The 20,490-nt window shown below is 38.6% G+C and overlaps 1 protein-coding gene across 1 annotated transcript in view; it reads right to left on the bottom strand.

Moving 5' to 3' along the window:
- The window catches only part of TRPM6 (transient receptor potential cation channel subfamily M member 6), a 93,453-nt gene that overhangs the window by 7,374 nt on the left and 65,589 nt on the right, over nt 1-20,490 (bottom strand). Inside the window, exons 26-36 of the mRNA XM_058827188.1 lie at nt 18,702-19,840; nt 17,900-18,012; nt 16,847-16,973; nt 15,846-15,943; nt 13,449-13,507; nt 11,777-11,802; nt 10,007-10,057; nt 5,203-5,268; nt 2,505-2,791; nt 2,170-2,252; nt 1,445-1,650 (exon numbers count right to left, since the gene is read on the bottom strand). Coding sequence (XP_058683171.1) covers nt 1,445-1,650; nt 2,170-2,252; nt 2,505-2,791; nt 5,203-5,268; nt 10,007-10,057; nt 11,777-11,802; nt 13,449-13,507; nt 15,846-15,943; nt 16,847-16,973; nt 17,900-18,012; nt 18,702-19,840 — 2,255 coding nt within the window. The remainder of the gene's footprint in view (nt 1-1,444; nt 1,651-2,169; nt 2,253-2,504; nt 2,792-5,202; nt 5,269-10,006; nt 10,058-11,776; nt 11,803-13,448; nt 13,508-15,845; nt 15,944-16,846; nt 16,974-17,899; nt 18,013-18,701; nt 19,841-20,490) is intronic.

Below are 20,490 nucleotides of genomic sequence, written 5' to 3'. Positions count from 1 at the left end.
GAAGGTATAATTACATTATGATACGTGAATGCTGATACCTATGTTGCAGTATTGTTGAAGCACACTACCTTTATGAAAACCATTTTTTTTTATATCCGACAAAATTGCTGTGTTTTCACAGTAATGAAAAATCTGTGGTCATATGACCATGTGATATGCTATTATTTTTATTTCAACATGGTAAATTTATGTTCTGCAACAAAAATAAAGATTCTGGAGACAACATAATGTGACTGAAATACCCCTAGACTGCAATGTAAGCCATTTCAATTTATGTATATTAGGCTATATATATATATATATATATATATATACACACACATAAACACACTTATGTGGATGTGGGGATGACCCTGGTATTACAAAGCAAATTGTCATCTAGATTCATCCTAGTAGAACTCCAAGGAGAGCAGCCCTTGCACTTTTCATCAGTTCCAGATCAGACAATTAAACACAAAGCCAAAACTAGAGCTGATCTCACTTTGTTTAAGATGAAAACTGAGATTTACATAAATGTTTATATTCTTCATTTTTGAGCCAACACAGTTGCTCTGGAACTATGAGAGTTATGTAATAAACCTGAGAAAATTTCATACAAATTCTGATAAGCTATGGCAAAGATACACTTATTATTTCTGCTTTTTTTTTTTATTTTTTTTTTTTTTAAATGTACAGCTAAAGCCAATCAAGGCAAGGATGGAATTATAGGCTTATTTTGCATAATAAGTATGTCTCTTTGTAACTTACAGCCTCTGGATGCTGTAAAATATAAATATGTTAAGTCTCTGGCTACCCATAGACTTTCCCCTTGATAGAAAAGTGATAGTGTTTATACTATTTGATGGGTGATGTTCATCTGAACATTGTCAACTGTTTTATCTCCTCAAAATATGCCATCTTCCCACTTACATATGTACAGTAAAATGATCACATGCTCTTTGAAGGAGTCTCTAGGCTTTGTGAATAACGTTCAGGCTTACAGCTTATTTAAATTGCATACAGATTTATTAACATGAACAATAAAAAAATGCAGCTAGTTCATACATTTCTGAAAGATTTACATATATATTAAGTGTGCATATATACATGAGTACATTTGAATCTCTGTATTATTTATATATCTTATGAAAAATAAAAATACCTTAACTGTGAAGTGGCTTTTTTGGAGCTGGATGAAATGTTCCTGCAGTTTATCTAACTGCTCTTTTGGTCTTTCAGCCTGGAGGCATTTGAAGCATATTATTTTCCCATTACACCTACATTAACCTAGATTGTTTCTGCGGATTCTCATTTATCGGCATCACACAACAGATATCCAGAGGTTTTTTGAGCTTTGCATTTTCTCATCTAAGTGAGAATTTTTCCCATTCCTCAGTACTAAATTCTCTTTTGAGGTGATTACTTTCCATCTGGTTTCAAATAGCAATCCTGTGCTAGCAGTCACCTTGCAAATCCAGGACAAGGAGTTCCCCACGGGTGTAGACATAGGTCCAGTGAGAGAAGGCCAGCATCAGCTCTTCCAGCAAACTGATGGGAGTAATCTCATCTCCATTGTTGTTGTTGTACTTCCGAAATTCACCAGTCATGTACTTCTCGATGGTCAGCCACTGGTTTGCAGAATGGCAGTAGATGAGGAAAACTTCCAGGAACCTGTAGATATAAATACTGTCTGTCAGCAGCTGGCAAGGTGATAAGTGTCCTCACAGTAGGCAGCCGGCAAGATGCAGAGTAAGAATACCAAAAAGAAGGACGTGTCTTCTTTGGCTGGAGCATTTTCAACAGCAGTAGGTACCAAACAGTAGAGAGAACAAAGGCTTTCTTGGTCTAACAACTCTCAAAAAAAGCACCTGATCAGAAAATGTACTATATGAACAAAAAACATAATCTGATTTACCCTAGTCCACTGCAAATGAGCTACATCGAATTTAGTTGATTATATAAAAGGCAATTCTTGATGAAATCTAAGGAACAGAATGTTTATTTTGCCACTACATGTAGTTATAAAGACATAAAGACAAACTTCAAAGCTGCCTACCTTTCTTCTGAAAAGTTCATTATCTATCCTTAGACATTATCATTACCACTGCATTATCATTGCAACACACAATAGAAAAGGAGGCTGAAAAGAGGAAACCTCTTTCACCTAGTACTTAAAGACATTGAATTTACCTTGGAGTATAGGGAATAGTATGAGGCTTCACTTGGTTGAAGGTATAGATTAACTTCTGGGCAACCCTTTGCTGTTGAATCTCCTGAAAAAAAGATAATGTTATAAAAACCACTTCATTTTCATGAAGAAAGGTGTCATGAATCTGTCAAAAAACTAAACAAACACACACCCACCTACCCTGATAATCTGTTTTTTACAAATGGGAGCTACATCTTCCTCAAAACCTTTTTTTCTTTCCAAAAGATAACATCAAAACATATGCCAACCTTGTTGAAGACATTAACAAGTAAGCAGTCTGACATCAGGCTAGGCCATTAAGTACTCCTTCACTCACCCGCAGACAGAGATGTAATACTGTGCCATGGTGAAAGATCTTTTGCCAAGTTTGAACCACCTCTGGCAGGAAAGACTTCACAATAAATACTTGTCCCAACTTTAATGCATCACTCTCAGACCAAGTACAAATGACCTTCATGGCCCTCCGCAGACCCCCATCCATCTCCTCCCGTGACAGGACTTGGATCATTGCAGTTGTGCCACACTGGGACCAGGAAGACATGCTTTTATCAAGATTCATAGGTGAACTTTCCTCTAGCTGATAGACTGTCACTTCCTCTCCAGCTTAAATAAAAAGAAGTTTTGTTAGCAAAAGTAAATTGCAGGAACAGGAGAGAATAGCATTTTCATTTGGTGTCCTCTTTTATAACATACCTCTTTACACACCTGTCTAAGCCACACTTTTTTAAGAAGAGAGCCTTTTTCTCATACCTGTTCATCTGTCTGAAAACTTCCCCAGCCTAAACTTACACCATTTAGCATATTCATTCATCTACTATGATAATAGGTGGTCCAAAGAGCTTGTATTAAACAATGATAAATGGAAGAACTTCTGGATTCTTCCACCCAAAGAAAGCTCACTGATACTCTAGTCTATAGCAGTCATTTAAAAGAATATATTTTTAAAGGGTCACCATTTTTAGCTCCACTGTATGAACTGTAAATATCCTGTGTGTAATTCTCTCTCTTTATGTACTTATGTGGAAGGGGAATTTTTAGTAATACTTAAGTTAATCATAATCTGTGGAACACTCCCTGTATTTTTCTTTTAACTTTGTGTTTCACAAAGTAAACCCCAAAAAACAGCAAACACCCAAATGAACCTGCAGGAGCAGAACACCTGAATTAAAATCTTAGTCTAGAAACAGTTAAAATAATAGTTTAAAATAATATTAAAAATAAATCTAAGGAAAAAGTCATGACAACAAGGCAAACAGTTTGTAATAGATAATTAGTACTAAAGATTAAAGGGATTTAATTTTGTAGATGATACAATATTGGCTGTAGTCGCGAGTGCCATCTTTTGCCACAGACAGAGAGAGAGCTGAGCTGTTTCAAAGGTATTCACTTGGCCATGATGTGATGAGCCAGTGAAATTAGATTGAAAAGGATGTTTCCAGGAGAACAAGCTAAAGCAAATTATCAGGAAGCTTACAGTTTGGGTATTTAAAACTAATATTTTGATTTCTTTCTAGAAATTCCAATGGTATTTGCAATGATGAAATGTTTAAGATGTTCTGCTACTGCTAGTAACATCTTTTCTGCAAGCAGAACCTAGTGAGTTTTAACTCAGTTACACTCTGTTTCCCCCTGGAGAGTTGTAGCAACATTCCTCTCTCACAGCAGAATCAACAACACTTTTCTGTTGCCACCACTTGAAAACTAACAGCAGAGTGGACTCATTTTTTTAAATCTGACTTTCCTTCCTACAATTCACATTATTTGTAACATTAATTAATAAGAAACAGGTTTTTGCTGGTGTGATGAGTGTAACTAAATTGCCAAATAGCAAAGACTGTCATAAGCAATCACAAACTGGATTCAGACTAGTAGATTTCCTCCACACTCTAGAGCTTGCCTTTCACCAATTAGCACAAATGCAGATGCTGTTGAATCCAGCAATATAAGCACATTTTAATTTAAAATAAAGCAACTGGAAAAGTCAGTACCTTACGTAAAAGATAGAAACTTGAATAAAGATAGTGTAACTAGACACATTTTTTAATCTTACATTAAATCTTCATTTTATTATCTTTTGACAGTTTAATACCTAGAAAGATATCTCCTAGGAGCGTCAAAGATTAGAATGCTCAATACAGCTATGGCTATATTAATTATCTACAGCAATAAAGTCACAAGAAATCCTATGATGCTGCAAGTATCAGCAATTAGTTGCTGTGAGACAAAATATTCTACCCATTGAGAAGGCAGCACCTAGATATCAAAAGTCTAGAGGCAGAGCTTCTGCTGCAGTAAGCAAATACTACACTCTTTTCAGAATTCTTCCCAAAAAATTTATGGATTATGCTCTATAACTTCAGTTACAGCAAAGATTTTTTTTTTCTTGGCACTAAAGGCACGTAAAGTTTTTTTGTGACAGATCAAAGAATTGTGCTCTTTAAATCACTACCTGATTTTCTTCTTGATGGCATATCCTATACATAGATTTACATGTGTGTCTGTGTGTGTGAAAGAGAAACAGAAACAATTAAGTTATCAAGATTAAGGGAAAACTTCTGACTGTCTTCAGCTATCCTAAGGATGGGTACATAAAGGATGGAATTAGACTCATCTCTGAGGCTGACAGTGATCACATGAGTACTAAGAGTTACAAACTTAGTTTCAAGGGAAACCCCAGTGTATGCAGGGAAAAACATCAGATTCATGAGTAGGCCCATCAAACACTGGAAGAGGTAGTGCAATGAAAACGAGGAGTCTCCATTTATAGACCTAATCAAAATGCAATTCTACAGTTCCTCAGCAACCTGAACTGAGTTGGCCGTGGAAAGAGTTGGACAAGGTGACCGTCAAAAGTTGCTAAAGTACTGCATAACTACAATTCTATCTTGTTTGTCTCTTTCAGAAAATAAGAACTGTTGAAATAAATCCAAGGAAATTTCTCAAGCACAGTTTTTAAAAGATAATGCATGAAGTATTTATAAAGCAAAACATATCAGCAAGAAGCTGGTACTTACCAAAGAGTTGGACTGGTGTAAATGGTATGGTCTGAGCAAGTCTCATTAAGTTGTTTCTTTCAACAGCTGCAAGGAACACAGATTTCACTGCTAGACTGAATAAACAAGCTGGCTAAGTTTCAAAAACACTGCACTTTTCTGTAGTGTACAAAGCCAAGGAGGAGGCAGCAGTGTGATCCTGTGTCACACCTGATCGCCATTTGTTTTACCCAGACACTAACTCTCCTTTGCACACTGTTGTGTATCAGGAATTGCATTCCCCAGTTTGGTGTTCCCACTGAAACATGTCAAACCACGTACTTTGCCCACTCCTCCTCCCCGTCCTTCCCCCTCCTGGGGCTGGAGAGGGGGACCGGATCATGGGTTAAGATAAGAACAGTTTTCTGGAAACAGCAACCAGACAAGGAAATGAACAGTAACAACAAACTGATGACAAGGGGCACAAAAAATGAATAATTCACACAGAAAACCCCTGACAATTGACAAGACCACACTAACTCGATCCAGAAGGGACCCCTCCTCCCCAGAAGAGATTCCCTTCTCCCCAAGCCTTGGTGATGACCTGATACCTGTACATACCTGTACATGGTATGTACAGGTATCGCTGCGTACCCTCTTGAGCAGGAGGGTACCTGCTCCCAATAGCTGAGACTGGTCCAAACTGGTAAGTCATGGAAAACTTCCTCTTTAGCTTGCTTGATGAGATACTAAGCAAGTTCACAGACGGTACAAAATTGTAAGGAGCTGTTGAGTCCCTCAAAGACAAGGAGGTCTTTCCACAGCCAAGGTACAGGCCAGTAGGGAGGAAAAAAAGCTGATCTTCATATCACTGGAGTTTGGTAGTCAGCATTCCCACATACTTGACAGGAGTCACCTCTGAGAGTTTCTGTTCTCTTCTCAATCTCTTTGTCAATGCTCACATCCTGGGACAGGGATCCCAGTTGCTTGGTTGCACTACCATATAGTTCCATATCACGGGCTGTGATATCCCAACATCAGAGGTCCCAGGCCAGCAGGGACTCTCCTGACTGGTGCCTGAAAATTTCCCATGAACTTTGCAGCTCACCTAGGGGGGTGATTTTCTCTGGTCCTGCTTCCCATTCTGAGGGCCCTGCTTCCTCCTCAGTATGCAAACTGGTCTGAGCTTGAATTTCTTCTGTATAGGAACAACTGGTACCAGCACTGTTCCTGTGGTTCAGCTGCCTGTTGCTCTGCTTTCCTCCTCTTCCCCCTGAGGGTGCTGTCTAGTAAGTACTGTGAGCAGTGTCTGAGAAATTTGCAGAATTTCCCTCCTCTCTGGAACTGCCACAGCATTTTTTCTTTCAAATATTCTGCCACTTTAACAGGTAGTTGTTCAGGGATGAACTTCCAAGCCATTGGAGCAGAATAATCCTTCAAAATCTGGCCCATTTTCTCCCACATTACAGGTCAGTCATGACTATCCACCCTCAGGATAGATCTCTGAAAGACCCTCCTAAGAATCCCTATTTCTAATCAGGACGTAAGACTGCACTGAAGAGACCTAGCAACGTAGATCCAGAAGGATGTAGCAACTAAAGCATGCTTTCCTTAATATCCAAAGGGAATTCAAAATCCTCCATAGCTGGTGTAACAGGCCTCAAGGAGGAAAAAGGAATGAAAAGCTGGGGAAAATAGTCCTCTGTTCTGCTCACAGGCTGGGTGCAATTATTACAGAAACACAGAATTATAGAATATGCTGAGGAACACATCAAGAAGCAGATCCATAAGGGTCATCAAGTCCAACTCCTGGCCCTGTGCCTGAGAGTCACACTGTGTGCCTAAGAGTGGTGCCCAAAATCTTTGTGAACTTGATCAGGCTTAGTGCTATGCTTCCCTAAACTGCTTCCCTGGGGAGCCTGTTCCAGTGCCCAAACACTCCTCAGGTGAAAAAATACTTTTCCTGAGATCCAACCCAAAGCAGAATAACTAACCTCTGATTCAGCTTCATGCCATTTCCTCGAATCCTGTCTCTGGTCACAAGAGTGAGTAGAGATCAGTACCTGTACCTCTGCTTCCCCTTGAGAGGACGTTGAAGACTGCAGTGACTTCTCAGTCAGGAGACTTCTCCATGCTGAACAGACTAAGCGACCTTTTACTCCAGACCTCATGGTCCTCTTTGGGATGCTCTGTAATAGTTTTATGTCTGTTTTATGTTGTGGTGCCCAAACTGCACACAGTACTCAAGGCGAGACCACACCAGTGCAGAGCAGAGCAGGACAATCATGTCCCTTGACCAGCTGGAAATGACTGATACAGCCCACATTAATGGGTTAACCCATGGTTAGTGGTGTCCCAAAGGCAGTGACTGAGGTAAGGGTAGAAGACCAATACTGAACACACATTACAAATGACTCTCACTGCCCTTGAGGTTATCATTTTGTAAGCTGATATCACACAGTTCAGCAACAAAGCAATCCTGATCCCTCTCCCTACTCTAAAAAGGAGCACCTCAGTGGGCTCATAGTGCCTATACTGAAACATACAGTGTTAGGTTACAACATTGTGGTATACCTAATACAACAAACACTTGCTTCCCACCCACTCTTACCAGATCAGTTGTTATCTCAGCTCTTCCCTTTTCCATCACCAGAAAATCATGTGAACTGGTACAGAATAACCTCCAGATTCCAGCCATGTCCCCTCCTGCCTAGAACCAGGATGCCAACCCATCACATCTCACCCTTTCATGAATTCCCTCCTTCCAAAGAAACAGACTCTCTGGGAAAGCCCTTTTCACCCTGTCTAGAAGGAGTTCTGCTATCTCACATCCTCCTCCTTTCACAACAGGCTGCTTCTGCATCTTGCTCCTGCCAACTCCAGGGCAGCAACACTTACACTCACACTGTGATGATGAGATGCCTTGACCCCAAATGCCCTCTTTGCCTGTCTTGTCAGGGTTAGAAGCACCTGGAGATTTAAAAAGGTATGCCAGGAAAATCCAAGCTTCCACTGCACAGAGTACTGCTTCTTCATTCAAGCTTCTTGCCAAAAAACATCAGTAACATTATTATATCTCACCTAACCTGCAGCTTATTTCTCAGGCAAACACCTTCAAAACTCCAGAGAGTAAACCAAATATTTATGTATTTGTCTCCACAATGACTGAGTTATCAGGAAGTGAGAAGAGAGCTGTAAAGTAAGGCACTCCTACAATAAGGAGGCAAGCTGGACGCTACAGTTCTGTCTAATTTCCCTATTCAATGGATGAAGACAAAACCATCATCCAAAACAGAGAGTGAACCAAAGCAGAGAGTCAACCACAGCAGAGCTGTGTTTTTCTGCAGAGTAACAAAAAAGCCATGGTAACAAACTCTGGAGCTTATGGAACTTAAGGATTTTGGACATCATCTGTCCTTCTTTTAAGATAACTTCTTTGAGCAAAATTTAATAGAAGATTATTGAGTCTAGAAGGGCAGAGCAAATTACACCCATGACACATCCACCCCATGAACTGGGGTCCTCATTTGAGAAGATCTGCACTTCATACTTCAGTTCAAGGTGGTTTACATATACCCAATTCAACAGGAGTTGGTTACTATGACTGAAGAGTGCTGGAGCATGGACTGAGAAACAAGATCTTCTTCCGGTGCTACACTAAGAGCACACTGGTCATGAAATCAGTGCATAGCAGAAGGTAGGATACGAACACAGGAGCAGCTGAAATCTATGCCATCTCTCAGACCCTGCCAGCAGTCACTCTAGAACTTTGAGAAGCCATGTGACATGGACTTGCAGCAGCTGCCAAACTTGGGACAAGGACCGAGTTCTTTTGGGTATGCAGAGGCAGGATTATATCTGCTTGCTCAAATTAATGGCAAGATCAACACAAAAGTGTTAATGGTACAGAATTCTAGTGCAGGATTTTTGGGCCTAGTTGGCTAAATTCTGTCCTAATCTCCCTGAGGAATGGAAACCTACATTGAAAACCTCTGAAGACATTTGTCCACTCATAAGGGAAACCACTTCTGCCTGTGCTAAAAAGTCCAACGTCATCTCAAACAGCATGCCTGACAAGCAACAAATCAATAACTGCAAGAATACCACCATGCCAGAGAAATTACATCTGTCCAGCTGATTGCAAGCCGGGAGGTGTTATCCCCAGTGAAAACTGTGTAGATTTTGAATTTAAGAAGGTTGCTAATAGTTCTGGTTTATTCCAGCCCTGCCTGAAACAGGCCAGGTCCTGTGGGCAACGGTGACATCTACTGGCAATTTCTGCTCTGTTCTACTCCTCGAAAAGCTGACATCCAGGCCTTGTGGGAAAATCTGTGCACACCCAGCTCAAGGAAAGGCAGGACTGCAGGCAATTAGCATTCAAAGGATTTATTCCCTTCCAGATTTTCAGGAGTTCATGGATATACAAACACAGATTAAGTAGTACAGGACAATTAACTGAAAAAAAGAATTCCAGAAAGTACAAAGGAGGGTTTGGGAGGTGTGAGGGGACTGACTGCTATAAACAAACAAATGCCTCTTCTGCCCCCCCAGGAATCTGACCTGTATTCATGATTTCCACTGATATTTTGAAAGTGATTATCTAAATTTTGCTCTGGATTTGCCATAAATACCCAGAATGAAGCAATTATCAACAGAAAAAAAAAAATCAATAATTCTTTCACTGAAGTGTTAGACATGAATTAACACAGAACCTTCTTAGCAGTCGGCACTTGTGCAAATCCTCAAAATGAAAATCACAGTGGATGACAAAGGGAAAACTAATGTTTCTAAAATTCCTTAAAATTTCTTAAATTCCTCAGCTGTCATTCTTCTGCCTCCTGCTTACCTGAGTAGTGAAGATGCAAGTCTTGAGATGTTTTCAAGCTGGAGAAGATATCTGAAATAATGTTTAAAGGATCGTTGTATTAATTATTATAACAGACACAAGTGCATGATTTTTTAATTCCTTCCATCCCAGAGTTTGTCACAAAACAGGTTAATCAGAATTGCTGGCTCAGCATTCTAAGGAGGAGAATTACTTAGGGGCTTCAACTACGTTATCATATATTGTATATTGGCAGATTTCAGTCTTCAGTGTTATATAGCCAGACGACTTATTTATTAAAGGAAATGGTGGGGAAAATGAGATATTAGCCTCAAGGACAAGTTAAGCCAGCTAGACCCCTGGGTTTTCAGAAGCACTTTCCTATCCACCACGCTTCATGGACTCCCAAAGACATGAGTTTTCCAACTCCACCCTCAGCCATTAAGCATTCCATTAACTGTACTATTGCACCAAAGTTATAGTAATACTGTCCCATTAACCCACAGCATCCAAAGTGCTGTTAAAATATAAGCAGACAACATTTTTGGTAGTTACATATTTAACAGGCTCAGACCAAATTTGGTCCAAAAATTTTTGCTTTATAAAAAAGTATTTTTAATACAACCAAGAATGATTAATTAGATTAAATAATTTTGTTCTCCTGAAAAACCACCCTTCAAAATGGCAGTTTTCAGTATATATATACTCTATTACTATTAATTTTCAAAAAATGACATAATCTAAACAATGTTCACCGAAATTTTTGAACTTTACACTTTTCTTCTTGGTGTACTCTATTTGCTTTTACTCCCTTACCTATAGATAAAGATCTTACATGAAAACATCTGTGGATATTGGGGGAAGGGTCAGCATTTTTCATTCCCTTTAGAGAATCAAAGTCCCTTATGATTTTTTTCCTGCTGGACCCAGCATTTTGTATGTCACAAAAAACAGAACATGAAAAGGAGCCTATTGAGAATGGGAAAACTGGATTATAATCAAAACAATGATGTCCTCTGGAGAGAAGCCTTACAACTCTGCTTGCAGCAGAATGCTTCAGCACCGCAGTGTTTTGTGCACAGATGGGCTTGCAGAGACCAGCACTTAAAGGGGAGATAAGACTAGGAGCAACACATTCCTGCACCTCAGCTAATCTCAAAAAGAGATAGGTGCCTAGCTGCTCAGCCTATTACAGCTAAGAGTCATGCCAGGAAAACTGAGAGATTGAATAAAACACAGCAAATACCAGTGAAGTTTACTAACACTATGCTTTTGAGGAACAAAGTGATTCCTCACTAAAACCTTGAATTTCTTCACTGGACATTTCATAATAAGTTCAGTCCTCCACAGATTTCAGAATTTAAGGTAAACAACACAAATGGAGATATTACACATTTGCAATTTGAAAAATCAAGCATACATTAAAAATCTTATATCTATCTTCAGACATACTCCCTGGTTTAACCCAGGAGATCACTTGGACTGTCAGGGATCAAAGCAGCAGCATCTTGAAGAGTTTCTTCGTGCTGAAAGGACAGCATTACTGGGCAGACTAGAGTAAAAATAAATCCCTTTCTTTTAAGATTATGCAGTTGTTATGAGAAAAACATGTTTGTCATAAAAAATCCTTCACTGTAAAATACAAATTTGTTACTAACACATGAAACAATATCTGTGCTATAATCCCCAACTACAGTAAATTAACTTCTTTTTGGATTTTGTACTTCAGATCTGTCAGCATGATAATTGCAGATGGGAATTAAAATGAGTGACAAGCAATGGAAAACTTACTGTCAGTTTCCTCTGGAGTTCTCAATCTGTTTAAAAGCAAATATTTGATATTTTAATCCAACATTTCTGTAATTAAGCTAACAATGGTACACATGGATCACATGTAAAGAGATGTGACTCAGCAATCATAAAGCAAAATAACCTTTAGTGCAATTTTGTTCAACATAACCATCAGCAAACTATCTTCAGGTACTGATGAACTGACACATTTTTCTACAAGTTTTTTTTCTCTACTTTATGTTTAACTACTTGTGAGTCTGTGCTGTTATTCACATCTTTTATGCTGCAATAACAGTATCAGTTACAGAGCTTTCAATCACATACACAGCTCTTCATTTTTTAGTCAACACTGAGATGTATTAACAGTTACTTGTGTCATTACCACTACTTTCACAAAAACATGCATTTTAAATTGGGGATTCTTTGGATTAATGAGTCTGGTTGCAAAAAGACTATTACATTAAAGTAGTCTTTGTAACAGAGCACAGAAGATACAATTCACCTCACAGACCAGAGATGCCCCACTGAAGACAACAGATTAAGTGACAGATTCAGGCCACTCAACAGCCCCAAATCCTGCTGGTAAGTGTGCAGTTTGCCCACTGCCTACAAATGATAGAGTGTAAAAAAAAGAAAAAACACCCTAAAAAAATCCCAAACCCACAACAGCTGAACACCCAAACCACCCTCCTGAAACACACACGGTATGAATAAAACTCCCAAAAACACAGTAACTTTTTTCCTCCTCTCCCCATGGTGAAATCACATGGGATCTGACAGCTTTCTAATATTTCCTACTTATTACCAGTGCAGTGCTGCAAACAAACAAACAAACAAACAAACAAACAAACAAACAGAAAGAGATCTAGAAGAAATCAATGAAGGATGGAAAGAAAAGGAAAACTACCATAAAGACAGCACTGCATGTAGCAAGAACACTACTAATTTTATGATAATGATTAATCAATATGGGAAAAAAAAAATTAAAAACCTCGCAAGAAAATGGAAACCACTTGTGAAACCAGTATACTTCCACTAAATGTAATCAAAGCTTAATAACTTCTGAAAAGTTATTAATATAATAATTATATATCTACTATTAATATAATAGTTGTATATCTTCTGCGTGAAGAAAACTGAGTTAAATATTTAATAAATGTACAAAAGAGATGAATCAGTGAATGAGAGAAGTTTTCAGGAGATACTAGCATTGTAATTATTAAGAAAATAATACATGCAATTGCACAGCAAAAGCAAGTACAACTTTTCATGCTGACTAGATTGGAAAAATGGCTAATTAAAGATGCTATGGTCATAGAACCAGGGAATCACCACAGAATCATAGAATTATTAAGGTTGGAAAAGACCTTTTAAATTATCAAATCCAACTGTGATCTTAGTGACTGAATTAGAAAATTCAGTTATTGTTAGAATTAGAAAGCGTATCTATTCCACCTAAAATCATACACTGAGTTTAAATGAATCTCCTCTATCTCCATTACTAAGATTTCCTTGAATGAAACTTAGACAAACTGAATGGACTTAACTCTCCATTTCTCAGGAATTTGTCATCCTAAATATATTGCAGAACTGAAATGGAAAGCTGCAGACACTACAGACATCTCTTTCTGAAAACCTGTGATGATTATTTTAACATAATAATAATACATACGAGGAGTTCCTGTTCAGATTGCTTTTCTTGGTGTTTCCAAATATGCTATTACTGAAATCCTAGAAAAAGAGAGACACTTTTACTGGTAAAATACGCACATCTTTATCATATACACATTGCACAGCTCCAGAAGTTACAATCTTGAGAATAGTTATTAATATGATTATTAACATGAATAATGACCCTGACAGACAGGTGAATCACAGCACTGCCATACCTACACTAGAATGGAACTAATTTGCTCACATTGCTGTTTTCCATGATGTCTCCAGACATTTGAATTAAATACTCAGGTCACCACGTATATCTCGATATACTCACAAAACTTGTTAAAGGTCTTCTAATAATCACAGTATTAGAGAACTTTCTTTATGTTGGAAAATTCCAACATAAAGGTAGGTATAACCTTTACTGTTGTTGAAAATAAATTCAGTCAGAAGCCATGGAACAGAAAAATGTAAAAAACTGAGCAGCTTTCCAGGGATATTTAGACCACATATTTTCCAAGTCTTATAGTTAAAGAAAATCTCAAATAATCTTTTAAACTTCAAGACATATTAGGGAAAGAATGGGCCAGCCAGGTCCTCCTAATGTGGTAGTAAGAAGCTTAATCTTTCTTCCGAATAGTAGTCTGACCAATTTCAGTCCTCTAAACACACACACACACACACACACACACACACACACACACACACACAAAATGTCAAGGACAACTAAGTTTAAAGATGAGTCAATTAAAACTCAGCTTTTAATCTAATCTGCATCTTAAATGAATTTTATTTTTTTTTTATTTCTCTCATACTTTGAACTTGTAGTTTGCTTTGAAGACAAAAAAAGTCTTTACCAAAAGCTTCCTACACACCCCCTTGCTTTGCTCCCTGCTACCTATCAAGAGGGATTTCTGAATCCCTAGTATGCCATGAGTGAGGAACTTCACTTTTGGAAAGATACATGTCTTTAAAATATATCATCCTCCAAGGGGAACAGTTGGATGTAACTTTGTTACATCTCAGTGATAAATATAAATAATAAATTTCATAGTCCAGAGAGAGGCATAACAATTTAGTGGATACAGGAGAGTGTACCTTGGAAAAATAAATTTGAAGTTGGTGTTTCAGAAACGACTGGTTTCAGCATAAATCAAATAGTGCTATTAATCAGCAGAATGAGTTTTTTTACAACTTAAAAATTATCACGCTTGAGTTTTAGCCAAATATATCTTAAAAAAGGCTTTGAAGCACCAGATTACTTGGTTACCTCACACAGTTTTCCTGACTTTATTTTGCCTGGCTGATCCTGTGATTCAGATTTCAAAAATTTATTAATTTAGAGTCCAGGTTTCGGTTTTACAGAATACAAAATCAGTAATTTTTTTTCTATTTCTCTCTCTCATCATTTTTTAACATAAAACCTCACAATTTTTTTAATTAAAACATTAAAGCTCTTGTCCCGGTATTTGGGATTCAAGTTCTCCAGCACTCAGAACATCATAACTGAAATTGCATGGTCCATTTTTATTCCTTAAAAAAAAAAAAAAAAAAAAAAAAAGAAAAGAAAAATGGTAACATTTTCAGTGAAAAATAAGCTAGTCTTTGAAAGATCTCCTATAAGTAAAATCAACTTATTCCCTTAAAGGAAGGGTGCTTTGGTGCTCTTGAAAAGAAAGAGGAAAGGATTCTCTCACATTTTCTTTTCTTAATTTATTCTTTGTTAATTTCCTTTCATATCTCTGAGATACCCCTATAAAATTTAATGAATGTTACATTTTCTTCTCTTAGCTGTTCCATTTCTTCTATTAACTCATAATTTTTGAACAGATAGTAGTAGTTTTCACAATCCAGATTCCTGTTCAAATCTTCAGGAAACATAAATATAAAGAAGCCAATATTAGTTCACACAGGAAGAGGATCTTTAGATTACAGAGCAGCAGATTAATTCTGGTAAATAACAAAATATGATGTTTAAAGGCAATGGCTAAAAATCCATACTTTGCAATTGTTATCAATATTTATCTACCCCTGTGCAAGAAATAACTATATGATGCTATGTAGCTAACTTTCCAAAACTTTCTTTCCCATTCTGCTTACAAGTTTGGGACCATTCACCTGATGAAACATCAACACATGTCGTTTGTGACTAAGTTCATATTCAGAACCACTCTAAGATTCAATAATTTATTGTCCTATTTCAATAATCTTAGTAGAGTGGTAGCAGCTGTTAAATTATTCATTTACTTCCACACATACACTCTGACAGTGGACCACAAAGCTTCACATCTCTCAAAGAGATATGTCATGACAAAGAAACTCTATTGGCAAATCCAGGGATGACTGTAGAGCTACTCTGGATTCATCTCAGGCAAAATTATGGAATAGGATGCGTTATCTTAGGCCTTACCTCTCGAGAATGTCTCAGGTAATCACAAAATGGTATGGTATGCCTACCAACATCTGGATTTTTAATTTTCTGGTGTTTGTAATGGAGACGTTCCAAACCTAGGCAAGAGAGAAGTTGTCAGCTATTTCCAGAGGGTAAATGAGCAGCTCTATCACTATAAACAAAGCAGCTATGCAGTATTCTAAAATAAACACCTAAATACCATATTGTCCCAGTACATGTGTAATGGGTTTAAAAAACAGTGACAGAATTTCATAGGGTTAAGCAGACTACTTCCACTTTTTTCAGCAAACTTTTGAGCACAGCCCTCCTCAGGCTACGTGGTACTGAGTCACAGCACTGTCTGGTACTTCTCCCAGCAGCTCACAGGATAAAACCAGTGAGCCACATCACAGCAAAGCTGAAAGAATAGATGAATAATGCATAGAATTTCTGAGAATTAAAGAGATGGAGAATTACTAAATTAAGAGAAAGAATGTCATTCCTTTTGGCTCCAAAAGAGACAATACAGAATTCATTTCTTCCCTTTGGAGGATGTGTTTCTGAGCAATGAGAAATGAATTATGCAGGCAGAGGATTTGCCAACAAATACAGTGTCACAGCACTGCCCGTGAGGATAAATGTCCTGAAAAATCATGAGTTTGTTTTTTGCAATTAGCCAGGATACCAGTTTAGAAGATGTCACTTTAGAAGACACTTCAGGAGAGGAGACAAAGACATCGTTTTCCTTGCTTCCTACTTATTCCTGGGGATTAGCACTTAAATATCTCCCGTGGAAGACAGGCAGTAGTCCCAAAAAGGTTCACTTGATCTCCCATCCAACCTATGACTCTTTTGCCTCTTCAATGTTGCTTTAAATAACCAAGACAAACAAAGTCTAATTCTATAAAAATTACGCCATGAGGTGAAAATGGTGGATAACACTTTGATTTTTTGAAGTCTATTTACTGCTTCTTTTTAAAAGCTGTTCTGAAATTCACTGTTCGTAACACATAACATACTTAGCTGACTGAAATTAGACACAGTGAGCCAATTCTTGCTGTGTCTCTCTTGCTCATCCCAGGCATTGATCTCTGCAGGCTCTGAGTTCACTTGAGTGTTCTGGGGACAATCATTCACTCTAATCACCTGCCAAGACACAGACAAAACAATACTGAATTTACAGGATGACTAGCATCTCCACAGCTCCTCTGACACCATACAAAGATGTGGCCTTTCAGAGCATCTCTGAAATGTCAATGAATGAATGCACTTCCAACTGAGAGACAGATTTTCCAAGTTTTGCTACAAACTGCTGAAGACCTGTTGCTTTTGTCTAGCAAGTACTACAGATGAAAGGTCTCACACTATCTGCAGGAATTTGAACTTTGCGACCTAATACCCTCAGAGATACTAGATTTCAAAGTTCAAGTCCAAGATCCTTTGCTGACCTGGGTATCTTATGTAAACAAACCAGTCTTCAGTATTCATCTCATTAAACAGAGATAATTCTTTCCAGATAATGAAGACCCTAGAAAGTTCTTTATAGCTCTAGAAATAAATTTATATTTTCGAGCACACGGACACAGTTGCAAAAGTTGCCCCATATATATACAAAATCAGTATACTTTCTGCAACGTGCTAGATGTTTGATGGATTCAGAGAAAAGTCTATGGGACTCCTGCAGGCAGAAAACAACATTGTGAGGTCTAACTTGCTGGAGTAAAGTTGTATACCCCCCGGATACGGCCACTGCTCCAGTCTATCCTAACTCACATGAAGCCTCCACAAGTTCTCCTGACAACTGAAATGCAAGGACTGATTTATGCTTGTGAATCACCACAAAATCAGTATCACCACAAAAAGTCCCTGGATGTCAACAAGTTCAAAACAGAAATCCCACACATCCAAGAAAATGTAAAGTTGAACCAAAGCTAGACACACATAGGAGGTGCTGCAGTTTGTGTGCAGCATTTTAAATGTATACATTTTCAATTAAACCACACTCCAGAACTGCTTTTAAGGAATGAAAAAGACAGATTTGAGATACACAATTCTCTTGCATCTGCACATACCGGCACCTGAAGAGGTTTTTGATTCCTCTTTCCTCTCCCAGACTTTCTGTCTCTGTTTTGGTGTTTTGCTTTTGCTGCCCCACTGTGGTGTAGCTCCCAGGATCCTAAAGATTCTGCAGGAAAGAGTCAAAAAACACCTCTAAAGCAACAGAGTTTCTGTTTACCAAGAAAAATCTGATAGGGCTGAGAATTGGTAGATGTCACAAACAATCTGAGAATCCAAACTTAGTACTCAAGCAGCTCCGTGCAAAGACATGCACCATCACAAGACATAAAACAGCTAATGTTATCCTTTATGTCATACTATGCATAATTAAAACTGGAATCTGATGTATTTTAGCACATGGTAAGCAAACTGGATGGTGGGCAGGGAGGTATTTAAACTGGCTACAGAAATGTAAGCCTTTTCATTCTCCATGCACCCATCTCTGATGCTGCTAATGAATCTCTACGGGATCGTGTAGTATATTTTGGTTCCTGTAACTCTGTCCTTGCATCCCCAGGGCAAGAGACATCCCCAGAGTGAGCACAACCCTTCTGTTGTAGCCACAGACATGGAGATTCCACGAAATGGGGCAGATCAGGGTGGCTGACACATAGGTATGTTGCAGCATGGATACCAAGCACACTTCAGACATTCCCACCAGCCAGACACACACAGACAAAGTGAAAGAGTAACTCTGGACTCTCTCCTACTATCCTCCACTGCATCTAATACCTTCAGGGTGCAAAAGAAACATTTTTGTAATGTCTTAGACTCTTCTGTAAAAGACACTGTACAGGTTTAATGTTTTATAATTACCGCCTATCGCCTTGCAGATTTTCCCTGATCTCTCTTTCTTAGGGGATGGTAAGCTGTTGCTTCTGCAGAAACTCCAGTCCCTCCAGAGAGGGCTGATCCAGAAGGAGATGCTTTGCTTCAGCTTGTTCTGAGAGATGCTGCTGCTGCTGGGACATGACTTGACAGAGCTGTAGGAGAAGGACTTCGAATCACTTAACTGGACATGCCTGGCAGGTATATTCTGGCAATTGTTCTCCCTGTCATAGGAGGAATGTAGGTACAGAGCTTTCTTTGTTGAATCTGAGATGAAAACTCCTTTTTCATCACCTTCAGAGAATCCCCAGTTCACATAGCCACCTTCTGTTTCTTCCCTGTCATTGCAGGGGCATGCTGCACTTCCTTCAATATCCAGCTGTAGCTGGAGATCAAGAGGACAAGCAGCTTCTGCAGCATTAGTCTTTTCTGCTGGCAAATTAGTCACCAAGTCTCCCTGGCTCCACTGATAACCTTCTGTCTCTTTTCCAAGGAAGCTGATACCTGGCAAGTTTTGCTGAACCACAATGCTACTTTGCAGGTTGTCTCTGAATGCTTCATCCTTGTAGTTGGCAGCAGTGTTCAAAAAGGACAAATTTAAGGTGACATCCTCAGAAAAAGACCCTCCCTGATGGTTGGGGGGCACTAGCAAGAACTGCCCATACCTAGGAGTTGACTTGGTCTCAGAGGATACTCCTGAAGTGAGCGTATCTGTTTCTATTTCTACCTTTTGAGAGTTGTCTTCTACCACCTCATTACTCACAGACTTGAAGAGTTTGCACTCTGATGGAGACTGAGTCCTCACCAGGCTCCGTAAGAGGGAGGGTGGCATGCTGTAATAGTGGTATTTCTTGTCACACAAGCCCTCCAGGCTGCTCAAGGTCTTGGAATAGAATGCATTGCTCCAGCTATGGGGCAGCTTCCTACAGGTTTTATGTTTTGTGTCAGCCAATAAGGCTTCTTCCACCTTCAAGGTGTCTACAGCTGAAAGCACTTTCAGGATATCCACTGTCAGGGCAGAGAGGTCTTGCAAATGTCCTAGCTGGCTGTCCAGGGAGAGTAAAGACTCCTTAATATAAAACACCTTCTCATGCACTTCTTTAAGTTGTTGAAACATCTCTTCCACCCTAAGTAGAAAACGAAAACATAACTAAAGTACCAAAACATAGATATTGACATTTGTTTGCAAGATGATAAAAGAAGCCATTAACACATTTCAAAATGTTAGTGCTTCAAACAGGCTTTTTTTCAAATTATGACTTTCATTCCCATTAATATCTGTATTTGACAAAACCCAGCCAAACTGCCAGTGGGTTTCTTAAGGAAACAGCCTTTTTGTTCAAGGAGTACCTATTTTAAAAATTGTTGTTTTCCTGATAATACCCATTCATTGTCATAGAACTGCTAAACCATTGATGGCAGGTTACACTGGCCAGGGCTGCAAATGAGGTATATACTTCCTGTCAACTGGACATAGTGCATTTTACATTTCTTGTGAAAGCAAGAGAAGGATAAGGCTCACACAAACATCCAGGCACTCTTTAATCCCGCATTTTTTCAAATACTGGAGACTGCTGAGACATGGGTCTTCCCAAGAACATATTTGGCCTCCAGAAGCAGATTCTATGCATCTTATGCATAATTATGCATTATGATTATCTTCAGGTAAAATTCAACTGCCCGAAAAACCAAAGCCTTTTCTATTATCCTCAAATCCCCAGTGAAAAGTTCAGGAACTTCTTGGCCTGGAATTACATCATTTTAAACAGATCATTGT

This window comes from Poecile atricapillus, chromosome Z (assembly GCF_030490865.1).
Source record: "Poecile atricapillus isolate bPoeAtr1 chromosome Z, bPoeAtr1.hap1, whole genome shotgun sequence".
Lineage (NCBI taxonomy): Eukaryota > Metazoa > Chordata > Aves > Passeriformes > Paridae > Poecile > Poecile atricapillus.
Note: the sequence above shows the minus strand (reverse complement) of the source record. Positions and strands in the feature narration are given on the sequence as shown.